The 26,117-nt window shown below is 44.5% G+C and overlaps 1 protein-coding gene across 12 annotated transcripts in view; it reads left to right on the top strand.

Annotated features, from left to right (window-relative positions):
- The window catches only part of RBFOX3 (RNA binding fox-1 homolog 3), a 559,590-nt gene that overhangs the window by 503,259 nt on the left and 30,214 nt on the right, over positions 1-26,117 (top strand). For 11 of the 12 annotated variants that reach the window (XM_029599166.1, XM_029599167.1, XM_029599164.1 and 8 more), the window contains 4 exons: positions 15,976-16,029; positions 17,493-17,585; positions 20,454-20,514; positions 22,657-22,710. In XM_029599166.1, coding sequence (XP_029455026.1) covers positions 15,976-16,029; positions 17,493-17,585; positions 20,454-20,514; positions 22,657-22,710 — 262 coding nt within the window. The remainder of the gene's footprint in view (positions 1-15,975; positions 16,030-17,492; positions 17,586-20,453; positions 20,515-22,656; positions 22,711-26,117) is intronic. The other variant, XM_029599168.1, reaches the window with a different exon arrangement.

Raw genomic sequence — 26,117 nt, 5'->3', positions numbered from 1 at the left:
ATAATAGAAGGACTAGGGGGCATTCCATGAAGTTAGCAAGTAGCACATTTAAGACTAATCGGAGAAAATTCTTTTTCACTCAATGCACAATAAAGCTCTGGAATTTGTTGCCAGAGGATGTGGTTAGAGCAGTTAGTGTAGCTGGGTTCAAAAAAGGTTTGGATAAGTTCTTGGAGAAGTCCATTAACGGCTATTAATCAAGTTTACTTAGGGAATAGCCATTGCTATTAATTGCATCAATAGCATGGGATCTTCTTAGTGTTTGGGTAATTGCCAGGTTCTTGTGGCCTGGTTTGGCCTCTGTTGGAAACAGGATGCTGGGCTTGATGGACCCTTGGTCTGACCCAGCATGGCAATTTCTTATGTTCTTAAAACCATACTAATAAAAACAATATTTCAAAACAGCTGACCAATAGAATAACATACAATAATCAAAACTCATATACATTTTCCAAAGTCAGATAAAATATTTCAAAACAGCCAAAACAAACACCACCCAATACTTAAAAATCTTCTGATGTCCATACCTGGGATCTTTTGCTCTCACAAATACAAACACACACACTCTCTTGCTCACTTCCTCCCCATCAGCAATGTGGAAGCTTCCTCCTTCAGCCCCTGCGGTAGACAGGACTTTTCATCTTTCTTGAGACCGTGGGGGGGCTGCTGCTTCTCTGCTTCCTATGTCAGCCTGGGAGGCAGGGACTGCGCTGTTGCTGCTGCTCCTCCTCGTGCACTTGAAAGCTATGCAAACCCGGGCAATGCCAACTCTTCCTGGTCTGGCCATGACTGCATGGCCTCTCCTCCTTCCCACCCATGTGGACCCATCACTTCTTCTTTCGGGCCACATGGGTAGGAAGAAGGAGAAGCAAAGCCATCGCCACCCCCAGACCCATGGTGCTCTAGGAAGCTGCCTAGTACTTCTGCCAGCCCTGAACCTACAGGAAAACAGTTCACCAGAATCAGAGTGCCCAGTGTCAAAGTGCATAGTATTCAGCTTAAAGTGCCCACCGCTGAGAGCTTATGCTTTGTTCAGCTATAGGTGTCTTCCCTGTAGAGCTTATGCTGGAAATGTATCTTCTTCCTTATACTGAGCTGGAGTAAACTCACATTTCTGGTGACTAATAGTTTTCTCTTACTGTACCCAATATGGTAGCAGTAGCTAGACACTACCACATGAGCAGAGCAATAGAAAAGAATAACACTGGCCTACAGAAATGCAAGTTAACTTGCACCAATTTTGTTATGGGTGCCGTCCGCGGCAAGCCCGCGGCACAGCCCCCCTCACCTTTCCACAAGGACTCCAGCCTCTGTTCTTCCTCGCTAGTGGCGGTGGGCCGCCAGCTCCGTCCTTGGGCCTCCCCCAGTGCCTCCGGCCCTGCCACAGTCCTCTGCGTTCCTGGTCCTGATGCCACTGCTCGTCGGGCCTCAGAGGCCCGACGAGCCGCGCCCCTCTCTAGGCGCATGTGCGCATCGCTGATCCTTATGTAGGGACCGCGGCGGGAACCTAGCCGTGGCCCCCGGATGATGACGTCAACCTATTCTTAGTATTTAAGCTCAGACTCTGCTCCATAGCGTTGCCTTTGCAAAAGGTCTCCTCGCTGGTAGAGTACTCATTGCTACTAAGAGATTCATCTCTTCCCTGTGTTCCTGTTCCTCATTGTTCCTGGTTCCTGTTTCCTTGTACCTGTCCTGCTTATGCTTCGGATTGACTACACGGACTTTGACTTTGCTTCGCCTGACTACGCTACAGCCTATCTCCAGACCCTGACCTTTACTTCATCCGACTATGCTATTGACTATCTCCGTGATCAGACCTCAGCTGTGCTTCACTACGCTATTGACTATCTCCATGATCAGACCTCAGCCTTGTTTGCCACTGTCTCTGGATTGCCGCCAGCCCTGACTCAAGCCTACCATTGGACGCCTCTTCTGCCTACTCCCTGGACGTGGATTCATCAGGCTTCGGCCTACCTTTGCTCAAGCGCCCTCTGTCTGCCTTTGTTCTATTGGTGCCCGAGTTTCCAGGACATTATCCAGTCCAAAGTAGAACTGTACCATTTCTCGTCTGCTGTCTCTGGGCTGAACCAACTTCTCCTGCAACTAAATACAGAGGCCCACCTAAGTCCTGCCGGCCCTGGCACCCAAAGGCTCAACCCACGGGGAATGAGGGCTGGTATAGGTGAAGCTCCAGCGGCTTCTGCCTATCAGCCTATGCCACCTGCCGACGGTGGGGACCCATAGGTCCTTACCTGTTGCGTCAACACCACCTCGGCCCAAGGGTCCATCTCCGACGCAACAAATTTCCCAGTGTTGTGTTAGCTGAAACAATTTCAGATGCCCTCAGCCATACGCTCACATACACACACCCCAACATTTGTCTCTTCATCATATATCAGTCTCCATGCAGTCTTACGCTCTCTCTACTTGCTTCCCTTTCCCTACCCCTCTCCCTTTTCGCCCTTCCCTTCCCCTCTTGTTCTCACTCCATCTTCCCTTTCTGTCTCTTATCAAAGTAAGCCTTGCATGTGAGATTGTGCCCATGTCAGGATGCACAGTGTTAATCTGACATGCAAGGCCATTGTGCCACAGTGCCGGTGCATACTGGTCAGGCGTAAGTGTCTACCCCATTATTGCAAGTAAAATCCAAGTGCAAGCTCTTTCAGGCAGACACCTACAGCTGAACATTACGCACTGGCACTATGGCACAATGGGCTTGCAAGCTAAATTGGTGCTGTGCATACTGACTTGGGAAAAATCTCGCATATAAGGTCATTTTGGCAAGGCATGCCAAGAGAAATGAATGAGTACGCTCTATAGGGAAGGTACCTACAGTCAAACAGTTTGCATACTTTTGTGCCCAAGTCAGGATGCACAGCATCAATGTGTGTACTGTTCGGCTGTAAGTGCCTACTCCAGAGAGCTTATCCTTTGATTTCACTAGACAAGGCTTACCCAAATGAGAAATTATGCCCAAGTCGGGATGCATAACACCAGTCTTGCATGCAAAGTCATTTGGTCACACTCCTCCTTACTCCTGTTTTAAAGCACTTTTTTTGCATTAGTGCAGATTTTCAGGTTAACTTACATTGTAATGCATTTTTTATTTAGTATGCCTTTTTGTTTTTGTTTTTGTTTTTTTTGTTTTTTACTCTTGCTTGTTTTGCATCCCATTAGCTTACTGCATCCCACAGGGCCACATGTTTTTATCACACGCATTAAGTTTTGGCATGGGCTTTTCTTAACTCCTGTTTTAGTTCAGGTTTTATTATACTGGCCCTTCAGTTTGGCTTCTCTGATACCTCTTCCTTGATCCTCAACCTCCACTGTCCATGTTAACTTGAACAGTCCCTCTGTCACTGACTGCCAGCCATTCAGTATTCCTGTGTTGAGTTTATTGACCGCTGGTCAGTGTATTTATGTCACTAGCTTGGGTTTCCTTTTGTTACCCTGATTCTTTAGATATCAAAATGAGTGTGTCACTAATGCATTTGCAGGTTAAAAACAGAAATATAATTTTTAACTGCAATTAAAGAGGATTTTATTCTAATTAAGAATTTGGGTGATAAGAGCAAGAATTATTGGTATAGAGAAACTGTTGGATGATATTCTGACACCTGCGGTTTCTAAGAATTCATTAAGATTTAGAGCACTGTCCTAACTGCCAAACCTCAATAGAAGATAAAATATTCCTTCTTAATCTAAAATAATACGATACCATGGCCTGCTCGTGATACCATGACTTTCTTTTTACATCCAGGGCCAGTTCTAGCTTTCTTTGTTGCCCTGTGCGAATAATTACTGTGAGGCCCCCTCCTTCCTCCCCGCCCCATTTGATCAGTCTTTCCCAGGCCTACCAAAAATAAAACAGCTCCCTCCAACAATCTAAACTTTAAAAACTGGCACTCCAAACCCCCTTGGCTCTTCACCACCTCCCCTAGACCAATGTCTGATGCAAGGATATTAGATGCTCTAGGCGAACCTTATAGCCTTGAGTGCACGCACACACGCATACATTCTCTGCCCTCTCCATGTACACAGTTACAAATTATGTATTTATAATAGGTTTACTTGAAAAAGAACAATCAACGTACAATCTTTTGAAGTAAAAATATCATTTACATAATTTTATATTTACTTGCATTGCTATGATGCCAACCAGAAATATCTTTAAAATAAAAAACACTCAGAGTCCATATAATATTAGGCCTATTGTAATGTGAATTGGGTGTGTGCTTTACTCTCAGAAAGCCATGAGTAATCTGAATTCTAATTACAATATAGTAAACCTTCCATACCAAAACAGCCCTAACTGCCAGCACTCAAACAGTAACAATCCTACCTATGAAAAAGCAACACTGCAAATATTACACCAGGACGTAAAACACTATAAATGGTAGAGTACTTTGTTATAGAAAACACAAACTTGTAAAAGCAAATACTTAGTTTACTAAATATTGTAACTATTTTAAAAATCAGTAAAGGCAAACAGTATTGCAGTAACAAAGCTATGCAAAAAGATTTGTACAAAAATACTTCCCTCCCTCAGTCCCCCTTTGTGAGTCAAAGTATCTGGGAACTTCAGGAAACACAGGCCTGGAGAACTCAAAATGGCTAAAGCACGCTCTGATGATCTGCCAGAAGCTGTTACTTGCCTTTCCCTTATACCCCCATTTCTGGCTCTGGTCCAGGTTGGGCAGTTGCACTTATGTTATCTAGGCTTCACAGTTTGTTGTAAGTTTATGCTTTGAGTTATAGTTTCTGCTAGGAGATATCCTGTTGAATGTCTCCCAGACAGTTAGGCACTGAGCTTATCAAACTGCCTACAGAAGCTTTTCCGGTCTCTATTTTTACTTGTTACTAGGCAAACTAAAAAAACAGCATGTGAAAATATCATGTTTAATGGTTCTTATGCTAAGCTCTGTGCAGTTCATATTGATCCACATTTATTTGTGATTACCTTTGTTCCACTATTCCCACCTGTCACGTGACAAAGTTCTTCACATTCACTAGCTAACTGCCTACTGCTTTCCACAAACACTAATACACCTCTTACTAGGAAAATACCTTACCTCAGTCACACATACAGAACACAAACAGACCCTCACCAAATATAGAACAGAGCAACCATAGAATAAAAACAGAAACATGCAGGCAAAAATTGAACTGGAAACTACAACAAGGAAGACTCTCTGTGAAGTAAACAATGGAGAAACAGAACCATCACCATTCCTCAAACATCAAACAACAAATAATAAATGTATATTTATAATAGTAAAACATACTAATTAAATATTTTCAAAAGCAGCTGATGAATAGAAGATCCAGTAATTAAAAACTCATATAAACGTTTTTTAGATTTCCAAAACCACCAATAAAATATTTCAAAAAGGCAGACACATCAAATAACATCCAAAAATAAAACAAATAAGGATGGTAGAAGTTCATGTCCTCCATACCTGGGAACTTTTTTCCAGTCACCCTAAGATTATGTATTAGTGGGAGTGGGCTGCATAATTTGTCTACTAAATGTCCATATTCAGTAGGACATTTAGTAGACAAGTTATCCTGCCAAGTTTAGCTAAATAACCTGCCCTGTATATTCAGTGGGATAAATGTCCTGCTAAATATACTTGCTTAAAGTTATCTGGCTACATGTAGCTGGATAACTTAAAAATCTAAACGGCTATGTTTGAATATGCTTTAAGTTATCAGGCTTTGTGTGGCTTCTAGTACTGGAGTATAGTTTATACTTCCAGCGCAGCTTGACAGAAGCTGCTCTGGACCTTGCCAGAAGCAGGTAAGTGCAGGTCCCACTCCTGGCAAGGATTTGTAGGCCTCAAGAATTGAGTGAAAAGTCTGGGGAGGGGGTTGGGAGTGCATACAGGTGCTAATTTATATTGTGGGGGGGGGGGGATGGGAGGGCCTGGCCTCAGGTACTCTAAAGAAAGGGTTTGTCTGGGCCAGGGAGACGGGATGGCATGGTTGCTGCGATCACAGCACATTTTTATATTTGAGCTTTGGGGTGGAGGGATGTAAGGCCCAATTGGGGGACAGAGGAAATCGGGCCACAGGCCCTTTAAATCTTCTTTTTTCTTTCTAGCAAAAGTGCTACTTACCCAGGTATCTTTTGAAGTAGCACGTTATCTGGCCACACAAGGCCAGATAACTTTACACCTGTTCAGAAGCAGACCTAAAGTTATCCGACTAACCTAGCCAGATATACCCAATATTTGGCTAGGTTAACTGGATATCTCAGCCCCTCCCCATAATGCCCCTGAAATGCCTTATAGACAGATAAGTAGTTATCCAGCTACAATTTAGCTGGATAAGTGGCTGAATATGCTGCATTAGCCATTTAGATGGATAACTTGTGAGTTATCATCTAAATGGCTTTTGAATATCTACCCCAGATATATATATATATATATATATATATATATATATATATATATATAATATAATATAATCGCACACACACATGTACACATGCTCCCTCACTCACTCACACATACACGCTCCCTCACTTTTACACATGCTCTCACACGCACACATGCGCTCCTTCACTCACACACATGCTGTTACACATGTTCCCTCACATACATGCTCCTGCACTCACACATATACACACACACACATGCTCCTGCTGTCACATATGCATTCATACATATTCTCCGTCTCTCACACATATGCTGTCTCACACACATACCTGGGCCTTTCCAGCTCTTCTTTAGTTGAGGTCAGTTGGCAGCCCCAGTCCCTCCCCATTTTGGCTGTCAGCGAGTTGGGATTAGCCAGATTCCCCATGGCCTCCTCTGTATATCAGCTGTCCAGTGGGTTAATATCTTCCATGTGACCCATGGGCTCAACTTCTTCTCCATCATGCGGCAGATTGGGGTCCATCAGGCAGCCTAGCAGTATCATCTCTGTTGCTTCATCTTTATCTCAGCCACCTGGTGGATTAGAATCCACCGGGGTCAGGTGGCCCCACAGCTTCGTCGTCTTCTTAGTCACCTGGCAGGTTGGAATCATTCAGATGGCCTGCGGCCTCATTTTTTAGTTTAGTTTAATATTTGATAATCTTGCAGAAGTAAATCAGTGTGATGTACAATAAAGTAAAATTAACATGGTATAAAAAAACACAGTATAATAAAAAGAACAACAACAAATTAAAAAACTAGTTAAAATAAAAGAATAAATAATACTTTTATTTTAAAAATTAAAGAAATGGGACCAAAATGGCTGCCGATTGACGTGCATGCTCGGACACTCTGTCCATAAATTCCTCAAAATTTTTCTTCTGTAACTATTATGCCACATACTAAAAGGAAAGCTAGACTTCGTGGAAATATTGGCTTCCTCACCATTACCTGATCAATGACAAGCATGGATAGAATCGTTCTTTGCGTCTCCCCTGCTGCAGGCACTGGAGGGGGGAGCCGCTTTGGAAACCGGCGTGGAGCGAACGTTGATTCCGTTGGCTGAAGAGACATCCTTACACTCCAGTGTGCTGACGGTACCAGCACCGCCATTTACAGCTTCTGACCCAAATCCAATGGATTCTTTATTGTCTTTGGTAAGAGAACTAATCCACAAGTAAAAATCAGATGCCCCAAGAAGGGATGCCATATTGACGTCGCCTTCGGTGAATCCCCGGTCGCAGGATACCACGGGCCCCATGGAAGCTCCACATGTTCCTGAAGCCTAAATGAGCATGAGAACCCCACAGAATCAGGAGAATGTGAGCCCAAGGCATGCTTACCTTTGCAACCATCTTTAATCAAGCCGTCAGTAATAACTTTAGACTCCATTTGGAACACTCTGACCTCGTAAGAGAAAGCTATACATTCTTTAACCCAAGTTTTGAAGGAAACTAAAACCAAGACACTAGTTATTAAATCCCAAATTACAAATTTCAATACTAAAATGAAAGTTTTGGGTACAAGAGTGTCATCTGTAGAATCAGTTCGGAGCAAGCTGATTCAATCAGATATTATTTACTCTAAGAAACTGGAAAATATGGAGAATTCTTCAAGAATTTTGAACTTAAGGGTTTTAAATTTTCCATACCTGAATCTGATGTCTCCAAAGGATTTATTTAGAAATTACCTCATTCAAATTCTCAAATTTCCTAATGAAATGGTTACAGCTATAACAAAAATGTATTATTTACCTTCATCTAAGGATGTAACCCCTGGGAGTTAACCTCAAGATACTACTTTAAATATTTCCGATATTTTGGAACTTACTCAAGAAACTGTTATTCAGACAAGAAGGACATTACTTGTGACTTTTGCTTTTGTATCAGAAAGAAATTCAGTTTTGAGGTTTTTCTTTCGAAACCAATTATAATTATTCCATGGACAGAAGGTCTGGATCTATCCCGACATAACTAGGTCCACTCAAGAATGGCGAAAGAAATTTCTCTTAATGAGAGAGGAGGTTGTATCGCGAGGTGCTAGATTTAGCCTAAGATATCCATGCAAATGTTTACTTTATTTTCAAAATTCTAAATATTTGTTCTTTGAGCCTTCTCAGTTAAGAGCTTATCTGGATTCACACTCCTAATATTGTATTTCGTGGGGAGTCTGCTAAGTTAAAGTAGGGGATATTTCTGGAAGTAATTCCTTTTATCTTATTTCCCCTTTTTTTTCCCTCTGAAAATCCTTGGTCTCTCCTTTTCCTACTAACAGCTCGATACAGTAAAGTGGGGCCGCGGTTACCCTGCTCCTAACCCGCTTTCTACTCACTTTTCGGCCGCGTTAGTCCAACCCGCGATACACTATCCCCTTTAACCCATTCTTACCGCCTCTTTAAATCCCCGGGTAACCCCTTCCGCACGCAGCATGTATATCAGATGTAAACGCTCAAATTAGCTATTCCCTCCCATACAGTAACGCGCGCCCCGACTATCGCTATTTTACCCTGCCATTTTGTCGCGAGTTTAACCTGCTAACTTACCGCCTACCCTTACCCCTGCGTTAGAGGCAGGGGTAATGGTAGACGGCAAACTTTCCCCCAAAAGAAACCGAAAATCCCCTCCTCCCGAAGAGGCTCGACATGTGGCAACTTACCTTTTGTTGCTTTTCAGCCCCTTCCCTTCTCTGCCGCCCTCCGGAGGGGGCAGCCGGCGGCGAAAGCGGCTCGCAGCGATCCCCCCCGCGCAGGCCCGGGGTTCACCTGGCTCGGCAACAGCTAGGGCTCCATCGGCCCGTCGATTTGGGCGCTCCAGCCTAACCTCTGCACAGCTCCCAAACTTTGCCAAAAGATGGCACCTAACTTGCCTCCCCTCCTCTTACAGCGTCCATAAAATTTATCTAGCACGAGTCTGGAAACCCACCTTACTAGCCCTCCCCCCCCCTACACAGCACCTAGAAATCTGCCCAGTGTACCCCAATCTTAACAATTCTCATTGTCCCCATTATCCAAAGTACGCCGAACACTACCATTACCTGCGATTCAACCTCCATCATCCAAACGTACTTCAGACCCGCAGTTCATTTCCTCCCCTACACATACCCTCCAAACGCACACAGACAGGCGTGCTTTCATTGGCCGGAGCGCCCGGCCAATGAAAGCGCATAGACGGGCGCGCGTGACGCATGCCGTGACGTCATGCGCGCCCGTCTATATACTTTCATTGGCCGGTGCGCCCAAATTGACGGGCGCTCCGGCCAATGAAAGCAGGTGTGGCCAATGAAAGCAGGTGTGGTTCCCGCTGCTGCAGGATGTGTCGGTGTGGCTGCCTATCCCGCTGGGGACGGCGCCCGATCTCATCTTGCAGCATCAGGGCACCCTAAGCCATCTGAACCTCCAGGCGCTGGCCCTCACGGAATGGATGTTGAGCGCATAGTCCTCCAGCCCTTGGTGCTGTCGGACTGCATCTCCCAGGTTCTGGTGGCGTCTCGCAAACCCTCCACCAGGAAGTCCTACAGCCTGAAGTGGAAACAATTTTCCATCTGGTGTGCGGATCATGAATTAGATCCTTTCTCATGCCCCCTTCCCCAGCTGCCTGACTGCCTTTGGCACCTGTCCGAGTCTGGTCTCCAGACCAGCTCCGTCAGGGCGCACCTCAGTGTGGTCAGTGTGTACCATCGAGGTGTCACTGGCACACCTGTTTCGGTCCAGCCCTTAGTGGGCCGTTTCATGTGGGGCCTTCTCCAGCTAGAGCCCCCTCTTTGGCCCCCCAGTTGCGTCCTGGGACCTCAATGTGGTCCCCCATGGCTCATGCGACCTCCTTTTGAGCCGCTGCAGTCCTGCGACCTGAAGTTCCTCACCTGGAAGTCATATCCCTGTAGCAATTACTTCGGTCCATAGGATCAGTGAACTTCAGGCCCTGGTTACATACGCACATACACGAAGTTCTTTCACGATCGTGTGGTCTTGCAAACACACCCGAAGTTTCTGCCTAAGGTTGTGACTGATTTCATATCGATCAGTCCATCGTTTTGCCCACCTTCTTTCCAATGCCTCACTCCCATCCGGGAGAATGGGCTCTTCACACCTTGGACTGTAAAAGAGCCTTGGCTTTCTATCTGGATCGCACTGCCGGTCACAGACAGTCCATCCAGCTTTTTGTGTCCTTTGATTCCAACAGGCTGGGAGTGGCGGTGGGTAAACAGACCTTGTCGAACTGGCTTGCGGATTGCATTGCCTTCTGCTATGCACAAGTGGGCCTTCCACTAGCTGGTCGAGTGAAGGCTCACTCTGTGCAGGCCATGGCAGCTTCAGTGGCTCATTTACATACAGTCCCCGTCGTCAAAATCTGCCGTGCCGCAACCTGGAGTTCTCTTCATACATTTGCGGCTCATTATTGCTTGGACATGGATGAGTATCAGGACAGCACCTTTGGTCAATCCGTCCTCCGCAACCTGTTCCAGACCTGAACCCAACTCTCCATGCTTCTGGGGAACCAGACAGTCCTCTACCGACCTACAGCGTCACAGTTGTTATTGTGCCCATGGCACCTTGTTCAACCGCTGTTGGTCTCTTCTGTTAACAGGGATAGTCTGGAGCTTGGTACTCACCCACTTGTGAAGACTATCATCCTGCTTGTCCTCGGAGAAAGCGCAGTTGCTTACCTGTAGCAGGTGTTCTCCTAGGACAGCAGGATGTTAGTCCTCAGGAATCCCTCCGCCTCCCCACAGAGATAGGTTCTCCTCCAATTTGTTGTTTTATTTTTCGCTCGTATTTTTTCTCTGTGTTACAAGACTGAAGTGGGACCTCGCCTGGATAGCGGCAGGCTGGGCATGTTCAGTCTGCTGGTCAAAGCTTCTAGAAATGTTGACAAACGTTTTCCGTGCCGGGCTCCATCAGATGATATCACCCACTTGTGAGGACTAACATCCTGCTGTCCTAGGAGAACACCTGTTACAGGTAAGCAACTGCGCTTTCACCCACCAGTGTTCATCAAACACGTTAAGAGTGGGAAGAGTGCATGTAGGTATATATATATGTGTGTGTGTGTGTGTGTGTGTGTGTTTGAGAGAAAGTGAGTGTGTTTTGGAGACAGTTTTCACATCCAGCCCTGGTTCTGTCCCTTTGTACCAGTCGAACCTGGCTCTAGCCTTGCTCCAAGTTCAACGCCAGACCCCCCCCCCCCCCCAGTTCCACTTCCTGTTTGTCTACAAATTAAGCCTTGAATAACACATTCTCTGCTATTCAAAATAGCCCAATATAATGTGAGGTGGGGCCCGTCTGGTAACTGCTTAGAGGCTGAATGTTTCTCCTTGTTTCAGAAATTGTGTGGCTGTACAGTTTTCTCTGCCACATATGTTGCCATCATTCAGACCAAGGCCAAAACCTTCATGTCTCTGTGAAATAATGTACACGCCAGTGTTCTGGAAATGCCTGTGCTCTCAGAGACCAAATGGATCAGTACTCAGACGTTTGGTCCCTGTACTGGAAATGGCGGGGGAGAGAATTTGAATGCTTAGTCCCATTTTATATTCTTTTTTCCGAGTTCTTCATTTTATTTCAGCCACTCGTATTGAATATGTTCGGGGTGGCTAGTTTTGGTGCTAATTGTATGCTGTACTATTGTTTCAGAGGTTGTTTAAATTGAATGTACATGTTGTGTCAAGTTCTAAGATAAACAGTTTAAAAAAAAACAAAAAAACAGAAAAGATAAAAAAGAGAGGCATCAGAGGAAATCAGACACCTTGGGTCTGGCACCCCCAGGGGATCCTGGTAAGGTGTATAAAACTTAAGTATAAATTGCTGATTAAAATGAAACTGGAATGAAGAATTATTTGGAAACGATATCGAAGGGAGAATGGAGATATTTAAAAGATGGAGCAGTTTTGCAGAAGTGTGAACATCCACGGAAAACAGAAAGAAAAGATTAATGCCTTGTGACTCAATCAAGAAGTCAGGGGAAAACATTTTCCTTACACACAGTTATGTAAAAAAGAGTGGAAGGGTGGTTAGAAAAGCTAAAGATTGCAAATCCAGTCCCAAAAGGCTCTTTAGTTAGAGCAGTGCTAAAAGTTCCTTTGTGGATTAACTAGGAAACAAAATTACCGGGAAGAGGGGCAAAGCAGAGAGAGGGTTTTTTGGTTTTTTTTTCTGCTTCAGTATTTCTGATGCCTGAGGAAGGTTTAACTCCTCAAGTAGTGTTAACCTGAACAACTACGAGCAGAACCAAGGAGCGGGCCAAGCAGGAACTCCACCATGTAAAAAAGCTGAGGAGACAAAGGGACATTCAGGGGAACATGTGAAGTGGTTGCAGGGCCGTCTCTCGGTTGTGGAGGAAGGAGAGAGCCGCCCTTTCCATAGAACCAGCAAGGGGACGCACACAAAGTCACCGTATTCAGGCAGAAATCAAAACGAGGAGCAGGCAATGGAGATTCAGTTAGCCTAGCATTCGTCTTGAGGAAAATATTGTAAAGCAGTATACGAAAGAAGGTACCATAGTTCTGCATGGGGAGAGGATGAAATTGATTAACAAGGGTCGGCATGTGTTCAGTTTGATTTATTTATTTATTTCAGCTTTTACTTTTACCAATCACCCAAAGCAACTACTGCAAGACTCTGAACATCGAATGACAAATCATAAATAGAGCAAACAAAATACAATGCAAACATATTGCAACAAAACAACCATGCAATGCAGAAAACCAATCTGCACGCTAAAAAGTATATCAGTATTGACCAGCAATGCATAAGACAGTAATAAGAATCACCTCATATGTTGTCTGTAAAAGGCCAGCAACATGTGAAGCAGTAATGAAAAGATTCACCCAGAGCCAAAAACCGGTTATAATCCCGCAGAGACATACAGCTTGTTTCCTGAAAGACCCGTTACTGCTCAGCTCACTTCCAGTCCCATAACCAAAGGCTTCCATGCATATGGCACAGACAACTTATTTTCTAAGAGTTGTGCTGAAAAGAATCCCCTTCAGTTGTTTCCTAAATAAGAAGCCATTTGTGATCTTTCGAGCATAACTTGGAAGCGAGTTCCACAATTTTAGTGCAATGATAAGAGAATGCCCTCTGGCTCGTCCCCACCAGCCTGATCTCCTTTGGAAATTAGACTTGATGGAAATACCTTAAATATCTAATTGGAGAATACCAGAGTTAAGAGATTTTTAAAATATAATTGGCACTCCCTGAGAGCACTTTAAACACCATAGACCAGATCTTAAACTCTGTTTGCAAAGAGATGGGCAGCGATGGGCAGCTCATGCAGTGATTCTACAGCAGGTGGAATATGATCCCACGGGCAGAGATTGAACAAGAAACGTGCTGCAGGATTTGGGATTTTTTGCAATGGACTAACATTAGCCTACGTTAGTCCTACCAACCGGGAATTACAGTAATCTAACTTGCTGGTTTCTGCTGCATGAACCAGGGAGGCCAAATCTTTCTGCTCAGGAAAAGATCATAAATGGTGTAATTGAATCAGCTGGAAGAGTCTCACAGTAGACTCTATAAAGGCTTTGACAACAAGCCAAAGTCCACTGTAATCCCAGTATACGACTTCGTTCTGATGCTCCATCATCTGTCCATTAAGATCAGAGGCATTGTTGTAATAGAGGTTTTCTGCTCCTAACCTTCAGGCCGATACAGTAAAATCGGCGGGAGAGCCGGCGCTCCAAGGCGAGCGCCCACTCTCCCAACGCGCGCCCAGGCCACTCTTCTGGGCGCGCAATCCAGTATTTAAATGAGGGCCCGCGGTAAAAAGAGGCGCTAGGGACACTAGCGCGTCCCTAGCGCCTCCTTTTTGACAGGAGCGGCAGCTGTCAGCGGGTTTGACAGCCGATGGTCAATTTTGCCGGCATCGGTTCTTAAACCCGCTGACAGCCACGGGTTCAGAAAACGGATGGCGGCATAATTGAGCATCTGTCTTCCGGGCCGCAGGCCAATTTTTAATTTTTTTTTTTTATTATTTTTAATTTTGGTGCCTCCGACTTAATATCGCTACGATATTAAGTCGGAGGGTGTACAGAAAAGCAGTTTTTTCTGCTTTTCTGTACACTTCCCCGGCCGGCAGAAATTAACGCCAGCCTTTGGGCAGGCGTTAATTTTTGAAAGTAAAATGTGTGACTTCGCTGCACGTTTTGCTTTCTGGATCACGTGGGAATACCTAATAGGGCCATCAACATGCATTTGCATGTTGCGGCCAATATTAGTTTCGAGGGGGTAGGCTGCGCATTTTTGACACGCTATTACCCCTTACTGTATTAGGGGTAAAGCTAGCGCATCAAACGCGCAGCCAAACTCGGGCTAACAGTGCGCTCCACCAGAGTGCACTGTACTGTATCGGCCCGTCTGTTTTACAGGTTCAGTTTTAATCTGTTTTTCCACATCCAATCTGTGATTCAGTGCAAACAACCATTCAGCTTTAATAGAGCTTCCTACCTCCATGGAGTGAGCTCTAGACACAGCTGGATATCATCCACATATACGTGGAACCTGACCCCTTCACACCATGGGGCAGAGCACGGGGAGAGGCTGGCACCCTGGGGAACTCCACAGGATAGTATCCACGCGGGCGGGAGAACCTCCCTTGCAAATGGTATGTTTGAGTGACCCGAACCATTCAGGACAAACAGCTTCCTGCTTGGACCATGCCTTTTGAGTTTTCTGAGAAAGTTAGCAGGAAACTTGATATGAGAAATTGATTGTACCACATGAAAGGCTCTGAGTACTGAAAGGTTAGACATGTCATTCAATGTGAAATTTGTAAAAGAGGATAGTGAGGAAGCAGTGTGAGAAGGGAATGACTGGATTAACTGTACAGGCCAGCTGGTCTTTCTCTGCCGTCATCTGCTGTGTTACTCTGAGGCGTAGGGAATTTGTCCTTCCTGTTAAAACTTTCGGTTTGTTAGTTCCCCAGGGCCCCTGGTCTGGAACGGCTGGTGACCACTGGATATATTCTTCGCTCCAATCTTTCTTACACTGTGTAGAAAGCCTGATTCTCCCTCATTATTTCTAAATGAACCTTGTGTTGACAAGGTGGTTAATTTTAATGAAGGCAGCAATTAAAACTTGCTCTCTCACAGTCATTAGAAGAATGCACTTTTCAGTTTACCTCTCACCATGATTTCTGGTCAGTTGGGAAATGTTTAACTTTCCTGTCCTCCCGTTCCATCTTCCAGTTTGTGTGGCAGTCCCCACCTCAAATCTCTGCTTCATTGCGCCTCCCTTCACCCTTGCATAGGCTTGGCTTCATTGCATTGCTAGGTAGTACTGAGCCTTCAGATGCTGGGGGGGGGGGGGCAGGGAAGGGGAGGAGGGGTTGCAGATAAAGGATATGCATTCCTTATTTTGGAAACTGGGACCATAGAGGGCGGGAAAACGGGGAACATTTATTACCCGGTGAGGCACGGAGCGCTAGCAATGCAACAAGATCTCACACACAGGCCAGAATAGCGCAGAGCGCAGCAAGTGCCAGTTACTCTCCCTGTTGCTTTCCCTGAGGAATAACGGCATGTTCGTGTCTTTCAGTAAACTCTTGTTTCTGTTTTTCAGCAATTTGGAAAAATTTTAGACGTGGAAATCATTTTTAATGAGCGGGGATCTAAGGTGAGTATCGAGGGGCAAAGAAAGGAATGTGGCTTCTGAGGGGGAGCTAAAGAGAAAATGGTGTGGGGCAGCGTGGCCGGCACTCGGGGGAGTCCTGTCCTCCGTTTTTCTGGAGGAGATGGCTGCAGGGGTTAGCAGAGCCATACCCCAATTCCTGGCACTGAAAGTGCCGCAGAGGGCTCTGTTAGCCGGATCCCAGGCTGGATGTGCTGCAGGAGTACATCTGATATGCCCCGAGGGGGAGGAATAAACCCAAAGCTAGTTATAAAGTAACAGTGTGCAACCAGACGGCATCCCTGGAAGTAGCTCGGAAAAGAACTGCAGTCTGTTATTGCTTTTAAAAGGTGTTTCGGCAACCCCTGCTGAAGTAAACATCCAGTTGGTAGATTTCTAGTCATAGTGTACAAATGGGGGGTGGGACAGCCACTGAAAATCCACGGGGAGGCAGTGTGGGAATGGTCTTCTCAAGTATCGGAGAGGTTAAGAATGAGGAAGGCAGGCATGTTCTGGAACAATCCCTTCCTCTGCCCATGCAAGCCAACTTGTACAGATTTGCAGCCAGAAAATATTCATTTTTATTTTTGTTTTGCTTTATTTTTTATTCGGTTTGGGGGGGCTGGAGTTCGGTTCGTTTTAGTGCACACATCTCCCCCCAAAGTATCAGATGGCGCTGTACCCCTATGGATCCATATACTGCTAATGCTGTGGTTGCTAACAGGTTTTCCATCCCAAACTAGATGTTTTGTTATGGACAATACAGCAGGAGTAAGGAAAAGATTCTTCCCCTATCCCTGAAACCCTCCCAGCCGTATATCTTTATTTTATTTATCTAGCTTATTTATAAACCACCTCCTCAGCCTTCAGAAAGGTCATTCAAGGTGGTGTACAACAAAGCCATTACAACACATTGTACAATTAAAACAGTAAAGACTTGGAAATTAAACTGAGATCTGCCATAAAAATTTAAACAGCCAGCCAGAAAAGTCCCCACCAAAATAATGAAAAACAATTAAACACTAGTAAAAAAAGAAATGTTTTAAGATGCTTTCTGAATGTCCAAAAGTACAATTCCTGTCTGAGTGATTTTGGGAGCTGATTCCAGGGGGGTAGGACCTACCTCAGAGAATGCCTGCAGCCCTCAGATGAACTCTGCCTACTTCCTTAAAAGATGGTGGTATCTGCAGAAATGCCCCTTAGCTGGACTGTAAGCAGTGAGCTCCATTCCAGTGTCTAGAGAAGGATTCCTTCCCAAGCTGTCTGTGTGTGCTGCAGTCTTTCTAGATTCTGAGTGCTGGAAACATTTCTGTAACCCTCTGCTATGAAATTTTCCTTTTCATGTTCTCCGTTTTACTAGTACTTCTCTCTTTACTCACCCCCCTTCCTTCTCTCTCTTTCTCTCCCTCTTGCTCTGTCTTGATATTGCTCTCTCTGTCCTCTCTCCTCGTTCTCTGTCTATCTCACAGGGTTTTGGGTTTGTAACTTTTGAAACTAGCACGGATGCGGACCGAGCACGAGAAAAACTGAATGGGACAATCGTAGAGGGCCGGAAAATTGAGGTGCCTGCCTGCTTTTTGTTGTGCTCTGCATGCGTCTCTCGTGCCTGTCCTCGCCTCTACACTCCAAAAAGAAATTTCCGCCTTCCTCACGCAGCAGCCGTGGTTTCCAAACTCCTAACCATCCTTTACAAAAATGTACTTTAGCTGATTATATATATATATATATATTAAAAAAAAACAAGAAATGCGCAGGTCCCAAATGGTCCAAAGGCTCTATAGAAGGGTAGGGTGCTCCTCTACGTCCCTGTGTTTCTTCTCGTGCTTATCACCCTCCTCCATATTTCTCTGCCTTTTTTTGGGTCCCCTTTTCTCTGTGTTGCTTTGTGTCTCCCCTATGGCCCCTCTTAACAAACAGGCTACATGTACAAATAGTCTTTTCCACCCCTCTGTTCTGAAGTCCTTGACTCTTTTTGGTATTGCCCGGACGACGTGGGAAGTTTCTAGGTTGTGCAGTAACAGCCCAGGATGTAGGAGGCAGTCAGAGCATGAGCTAAGTGCAGTGCAATGTGTTCCGCTGTTCTCCTGCCCTGCCTGACTCTTCCACCTGCTGCCCCTTTCCATCCCTCGCTCCTGCCCAAACTCTTCCATCTTACCTTCCCCCAGCCTGGGCTGGTACATCTGCCCCTCCCATTTTTTTTCACCCTTAGAACTCCATTGTCACGTCCCATGCTTCTCACTTGTCCCTCCTCTTCCATACATTTCTAGTACCGCCTCCTTTCACGCATCGGGCTTCTCTTTCCTGCGTTTCCTTTCTTCTCCCCCCACATTCGTTCTTCCCATTTCAGAATCTCCTGCAGTGACATCATTAATTCTGCATTGTCAGTGTAAATGATGACAGCCATTGCCCTCCACAACCTGACATGCCGAATGCAAGCTAAAGCCCTCCGTTCAGCCCTGGCAGCCAGGACCAGAAATTGGCAGCGTTTGTAGGCCTCTTGATGTGCCAGGGGCTTAGCCAGAACTTAATTTTTTTAGGGGGGGGCAAGACTAGCATGGGGGGGCACTGTATTGACCCCCACCCCACCCCCATGCCTTACTCCATCCTATGTGAGTCTTCGTGGCAGTGGTTACAAAACACTTTAATTTCCTGGCAATACTCTTGTGTCTTCTGTTTTTTTCCATTCTCTCCTTGCCCTGGCTGTCTCTCAGGCTGCAGTAGAGCAATTATGAAAACCAGCCAGGCATTCCTGAACTTTTAAGATGCTGAGAGGAGGGGGGGATAATTACCTGCCAAAAGTAAAAAAAAAAAAGAAAGACTTTGATGGCTTCAAATCTTTACTGGACTAGCCTAAGGGCCATGTTGGTTTCCCGGTCCAAGTTAGCCTGTTCAAAGGTACAGGGGGATCGTAGATTGGCAGTGATTCCTGTGCATCCAGGCCCCCCCTAACTGTTGCAGGTGTAAGAGCTGACTCAGGTCTGATATGATCCTGCATGCAAAGGAAGGAGGCCTGAGCCAAAGGTGAAGGGGGCTCACTCCCTCCCTCTTGAGACCCACTCCCCTAGCTATACCCCTGTTCTGTGCCCACTGGAAGTTACCTGGCTTACTTTTCCCACTGCATGCTCTCACTTCCTCTCCAGCTCTTTGCTTTTTTAAGTTTCTCTGAGCTTTTCTGGCTGTGCATGGTCACCAGAAAGCTGCTTTGTTATGGATGTGGTTGAGAGAGCTGCCATGGTTTACAGAGAGATGCAGATCTATCAGCCTGATGGTTCAAGGACTTGAAATCAGCAGTCAGTAGTGAAATTCATAGCTTTCTTTTAGTAGTTTTCTTAATTATATAGGGCTAATCTCTCTCAAACATTTAGGGGGCAGAATTCAAAGGGAGTATTGCGGGGACAAGGGGCAATGCTGAGGGGGGGAGAGGCTGGTAGAAGTACACAGCAGGGATTTCATTTTGAAATCCCTGCGCGTGCTTCCGCCTGCGTTTTCTCCCCCCTCGTAATTCTGCGCCTGCAGATTATGCAGGCAAATCCTTCCTGCAGCACTGGCGGGGGGGGGGGGGGGGGGGGGGAGATTTTTAAAGAGAAACTCCCGGAGGAGTTTTCCTTTTACAAATCCATTTGCAGGCCAATGGAGAACTCAAACATTGCTCTCCCCACTTATCAATTGAATCCGTTTACCTTAGCTGAAGTGTCATAATTTGACTAATATGTAAATGTACTAAAATTATGCCGCCTCTGGTGAGGGGATAGGAGTTTGAGTTCTTATACTTGTGACACACACATTTGTAGACAACTGCTATCTGATTATTGAAGTCTAAAAGTGTACCTGGTTTTTACTTGTTTTATGCTCACTATTTTAACTTTAATTGTAAAATCAATGGTCATGTTACGGTTGTATATGTAAAATTGTTAAAAATGTTTATTGGAAATCTATGTAGAGCAAACATTCTGATATGAATGTTCTGATTCATGCTGATTTAGTTTTAACCATCTCCAGCTGTTTTTCTTTATTCTCACTTGTCTGTTTGCCAAGGAGCATTCAGTTTTGCACCGAACATGAACAGGTTTCAGTCAGTCATTCTGAGCACCATGGTGGGTTACTGCATAGAGAGCCGGAGCTGTGTGGGGTTGGGGGAGAGGGTGCTCAATACTGGAATAGCAGGGGGTGCTGCAGGGAAGGAGTGAGGTGCATTGGAAGAACTGTGTGTGTGTGGGAAGTGTCAGCCCTGGAATACCAGGTGATACTTCAGGCCAGGACTGAGGTACATTGGCAGAGCTGGGTGTGGAGGTCTCAGTACTGGAATAGCAGTAAGTGCTGCAGGATAGGAGTGAGGTGCATTAATTAGAAGATATCTGCCCGGGTAGCAGGATAGATTAATATTTCCAGGCAATGTATAATATTACCTCCTCTTTGTTCTCTTGTTTCAGGTAAACAATGCCACAGCCCGAGTAATGACAAATAAAAAGGCAGCAAATCCCTACACAAATGGTAAGAGGCTGACACTGGCTCTGTTATCTGCTTACTACAGACTTCAATTCAAGGTGATACCAGCAATCGCCTCTCAAGTACTGCTGAAGGCTCATTAAATTCACTGGATTCAGCAAACGCTCAGATTGTAAGCAATGACATAACAAGGAATTTGTTCAGGCAACCCTTCAATAATCCACTTATTGGTGCATTCCTGCACACCTGGCATCATGTGTGGCTTGGTGCATTCTTGCATTCCTGCCGTCATGTGTGGCTTGGTGCATTCTTGCACTCCTGCCATTGTGTGGCTTGGTGCATTCCAACACATGTACTGTCATGTGCTGGTTGGTTCATTCTACGATGAAATAGATCAAGGAGTAAGATAGGGGCATTGCTTATCACTAGCACTGCTTAATATCTATATTGAAGAGGTTAGAGAATAGAAGCATTTAGCTGATCCCAAAATTCCACTGAATCACAAAACGTAAATACAAGAACTTCTGATTAATGACCATAAAACTGAAAGTGAAATTTAGAAATCAATTTATCAATTACATCAACTCTGTAAGAGCTATAATCTCAAAATATCTTTAAAGAAAACCAAGACATTGTCATTAAAAGGAAAATGTCTTGTGAGAACTAAGACTGTCATTGACAACTGTGCTCTTGAAGAAGTCTTGCACTTTAATTATGCAGCTTGTGGTTCTGACAATGACATGACATGACATAAATTATATTGATTCCAATCAATCTGTGGAAACATCCATAGAACATTCAAAGGGAAAACCAGAAGGGAAATGCAGCTTACATTATTATAACGTCACCCTGAGTCAACCCTTACAGGTGCAGCACCAACATTTTTCCGTGGATGTGAAACATGGGTTACACACAATAAAAATATTAGCAGAATTCATGCAGCAGAAATGAAATTTTTAAGATTGGTTAAAGGATGTAATAGACATGATAGGATTAGGAATGAAGGTATAAGCAAAGAACTAAATATCTGTCCTGTGACCGAGAAATTCAGATATCACAAGGAACAATGGAGACCGGGTGTAGAAATAATAAAACAAAGAAGATTCCCCTGCCCCCCCTCCCAAAAAAAAAAAAAAAGCTCTTCAGTATTGACCTACAGGAAAAAGAGATCCAGGCAGACCTAGGGCAAGGTGGAGCACCGGTGATCTATAACGAAGACAGAACAGGCGCTGTGCAGAACCCGGGATAGAGGAGGATGAGATCCAGGCAGAGCGAAGACAAGACAGTGTGGCAGTGATCTGTAATGAAGCCGGAACAGTCGCTGTACCTAATCCAAGACAGAGGGGGATGGTGATGGCAATCTGGTCATGTGGTCATGTGTGGGTCGGTACATTCTTACAACAGAAGAATCAATCAGAATCACAATAAACCCATATTAGAAATAAGACACTCCATCTAAAAAATACTAAATAAAAAAAACAAACCATAATAACTGCTGTTACCGATGCTGCAGTAATCTTCGACAAACCCACTCACGAACTTTCAAAATATTCTCAAAAATATCCGTGAAATTTTCTGTGTCGTTCTAAACTAAAGCACATCCTTACTGCTTGCCGGGGGCGGGGGACATCCTGGATATAGCTCTTTCTATACAGACATTGTGTTACGCAATTAGTAAGGGTGTGAGACAGGGATCTTTCTCTTTGCAAAGGTCCTATATTATGGAATCCTTTACCCAGAGAAATCTGTTTGATTACCTTTAGGAAAAGGATTACATCCTGGCTTTTTCACTTTGCTTTCAAAGAATGTATTTAGTCCATTTTTATTCTATCCCTTACAGATTTTGACTTCATTGGTTGTAATTAGTCCTAGTAATTGGACTAGATTATCTTTTCCTGTTCGTTTAAAGTGTTTGTTGTTATGAGTCTCTAGTTCATTGCAATGATTATATTTGTAGTATAAACTGAATGTTGTAATTTTTAAATGTTGCAAGTCGCTTTTTTGTTGAAATGTTTATTGTAAATTGATTTTGTAATTATTTAATGTAATTTTTTTATTGCATGACCATTATTTACTTTTTCTGCTTATATTGGTTTTAAGCCTTGTTATATGGAAATTTGAACAACAAATAAATTTTGGATTGGAATGGATTGGATTAATGTCCCTACTGTGCTTTTTTTGTTGCAGGCTGGAAGTTAAACCCAGTGGTGGGCACTGTTTATGGTCCCGAGTTCTATGCAGGTTGGTTGTGAGTAGGACTGGAATTAAGAACATAAGTGCCATGCTGGGTCAAACCAAGGTCTGTCGAGCCCAGCATCCTGTCTCTGGCAGTGGCCAGTCCGGGTCACAAATATCCAGCAGGTCCCAAAAAACTAGATCTATTTCATATTTCTCAATCCCCGGTATAGCAATAGCTTTCTCTAGTCTTACCTGGCTAGTAATGTGTTATGGACTTTTCTTCCAGGAACTTGACTAAACCTCTTTTAAACCCCACTATGCTAATCACCTTGACCATATTTTTGCACAAAGTTTTACATCATCAAATGTGTATAAACATCCCAATATTTTTTTTTTTTAATCTTTCACTCTGAGGCCAGGATTTAAAAGACCTAAGAGTGAGGAGCCTAGACATGAATTAAAATATCTGCCGGCTCTGAGCACCTAAAGTGCTTTAAAAAAGGGCAAGGTGGGAACAAGGGGCCAGGGAGGACGTTAGGTACCTAGCACTGATTTTCAACACTAAATGCCTAACTTACATGATCCTAAATCTTGCTGCCTGGCACCCCACCTGTCTCCTGCAATAAAAAATAGTCTGTGCTCACACCCTGCATCCAGTCATTTGGAAAACATAAGGGGGCATCCACTACCTCCCTCACATCATCACGCCTAATGCCCCTTCCCCAGTCTCCCTAGACCAAGCTGGGAGAAAGAGATTTTGCTTGTTAACCATATAAATGTACATCACCTTTTTTTGTAGTTAAAAAAAAAAAAAAAAGACAATCCACCAAATTTAAAAAACTAAACTAAACTAAAGGATCTTATCTCCTCCCTGCTGAATACTTATGTGTTAATTTTCATTTAGCATATATGCGCATAAGTAGTTCATAATTGTGTACGTGCTATTTCGTAAATATCAGAAGTATGCATGTATTTTTGTTTCGCGCACACATTTACCTGTGCAAAAAAAAGAGTCAGTCTAGGTGCATTCCGGGGCAGGGCTAAGAGAAACGCATGCAAGTTGGTATTTTATAAGTTATTTACGTGACTACATAAGAACATAAGAAATTGCCATGCTGGGTCAGACCAAAGGTCCATCAAGCCCAGTATCCTGTTTCCAACAGATGCCAAACCAGGCCACAAGAACCTGGCAACTACCCAAACACTAAGAAGATCCCATGCTACTGATGCAATTAATAGCGGTGGCTATTCCCTAAGTAAACTTGATTAATAGCAGTTAATGGACTTCTCCTCCAAAAACTTATCCAAACCTTTTTTGAACCCAGCTACACTAACTGCACTAACCACATCCTCTGGCAACAAATTCCAGAGATTAATTGTGCGTTGAGTGAAATTGAATTTTCTCCGATTAGTCTTAAATGTGCTACTTGCTAACTTCATGTAATGCCCTCTTGTCCTTTTATTATCCAAAAGTGTAAATAACCGATTCACATCTACTCATTCAAAACCTCTCATGATCTTAAAGACCTCTATCATATCCCCCCCTCAGCCGTCTCTTCTCCAAGTTGAACAGCCCTAACCTCTTCAGCCTTTCCTCATAGGGGAACTGTTCCATCCCTTTTATCATTTCCGTCGCAACTATATTTTTTTTGAGATGCGGCAACCAGAATTGTACACAGTATTCAAGGTGCGGTCTCACCATGGAGCAATACAGAGGCATTATGACATTTTCCGTTTTATTAACCATTCCCTTCCTAATAATTCCTAACATTCTGTTTGCTTTTTTGACTGCTGCAGCACACTGAGCCGACGATTTCAATGTGTTATCCACTATGATGCCTAGATCTTTTTCCTGGGTGGTAGCTCCTAATATGGAACCTAACATGATGAAACTACAGCAAGGGTTATTTTTTTCCTAAATGCAACACCTTGCAATTGTCCACATTAAATTTCATCTGCCATTTGGATGCCCAATCTTCCAGTCTTGCAAGGTCCTCCTGTAATGTATCACAATCCGCTTGTGATTTAACTATTCTGAATAATTTTCTATCATCCGCAAACTTGATAACCTCACTTGTCATATCCTTTTCTAGATCATTTATAAATATATTGAAAAGCACCGGTCCAAGTACAGATCCCTGAGGCACTCCACTCTTTACCCTTTTCCACTGAGAAAATTGACCATTTAATCTTTCTCTCTGTTTCCTGTCTTTTAACCAGTTTGTAATCCACGAAAGGACATCGCCTCCTATCCCATGATTTTTTAGTTTTCTTAGAAGCCTCTCATGAGGGACTCTGTCAAACTTAATCGCACAATTTTATATTTGCTAATTATCTGGCACAATTGATATCAGATTCATCAGTTGTCTGCTATTGTTAGATGGAAGGACTGGATGAACTGGGGGGAGTTCAGGGTGAAATACTAGGAGGTTCTGAATGAACTGAAGATTGACTGGGTGAAGTGATGGAGGTATTGGCAAAGTGTTGATTTCAATTGCATTCGCATTTTTTAAAATATACCTGCTTCCGCGTATAAATTAGGGTTTTATATGAACAAATACTTTTTTTTGTACATAAGGGGTAGATTTTAAAAGGAGCATGCGCGACGTACATGTGCGTGTGCTACCCGGCGCGCACACATGTACGCCCGATTTTATAACATGCGTGCTCAGGCGCACGCATGTTATAAAATCGAGGGCCGGTGCATGCAAGGGGGTGCACAATTGTGCACCTTGCGCGCACCAAACCCGCGCCAAACCACGCTGCCTTTCCCTGTTCCCTCCCAGGCCGCTCCGAAATCGGAGCGGCCTGGGAGGAAACGGCCTCGGAGGGAACTTCCCTTACTCCCCACCCCACCTTCCCTTCCCCTACCTCCCCTGCCCTTCCCCCCCTACCATTTCTTTTTCCTTTCTTTTATTACTAAACTTACTTCAGCCCTGGGGCTGAAGTGAGTTGCGCGCGCCGGCCAACTGCCAACGCACGATCCCAAGCACAGCGGCAAATGGCTGTTGTGCCTGGAGCACCTGACCCCGCCCCAAGCACAGCGGCAAATGGCTGCTGTGCCTGGAGCCCCTGACCCCGCCCCGCCAACTTTCCGCCCCTTTTTGCAAGCCCCAGGAATTACACGCATCCCGGGGTTTTACGCGTGTCGCCGGGCCTTTTTAAAATAGGCCTGGTGCGCATAAGGCCAGTTACGTGCGTAAATCCAGCGGATTTACGGGCCTAACCTTTTGAAAATGCGGCCCAAAATTTGCAAGCATATGTTTATAAAATAGGTAGAAAAAATATGCATTTTCAGTGGCAGATTTTTAATCTTACGCACGCGGGGCACATTTGTGCGCGCTACCTGGCACGCACAAATGTACACCCAATTTTATAACATGCGCGTGCAAGGGGGGGTGCACCTTGCGCGCGCCGAGCCCTAGCAGAGGCCCGATGTCTTTCCCCGTTCCTTCCGAGGCCGCTCCGAA

The sequence above is a fragment of the Rhinatrema bivittatum genome, chromosome 4 (genome assembly GCF_901001135.1).
Source record: "Rhinatrema bivittatum chromosome 4, aRhiBiv1.1, whole genome shotgun sequence".
Lineage (NCBI taxonomy): Eukaryota > Metazoa > Chordata > Amphibia > Gymnophiona > Rhinatrematidae > Rhinatrema > Rhinatrema bivittatum.
The sequence above is the reverse complement of the archived record's forward strand: the minus strand, read 5'-3'. Positions and strand labels throughout refer to the sequence as shown.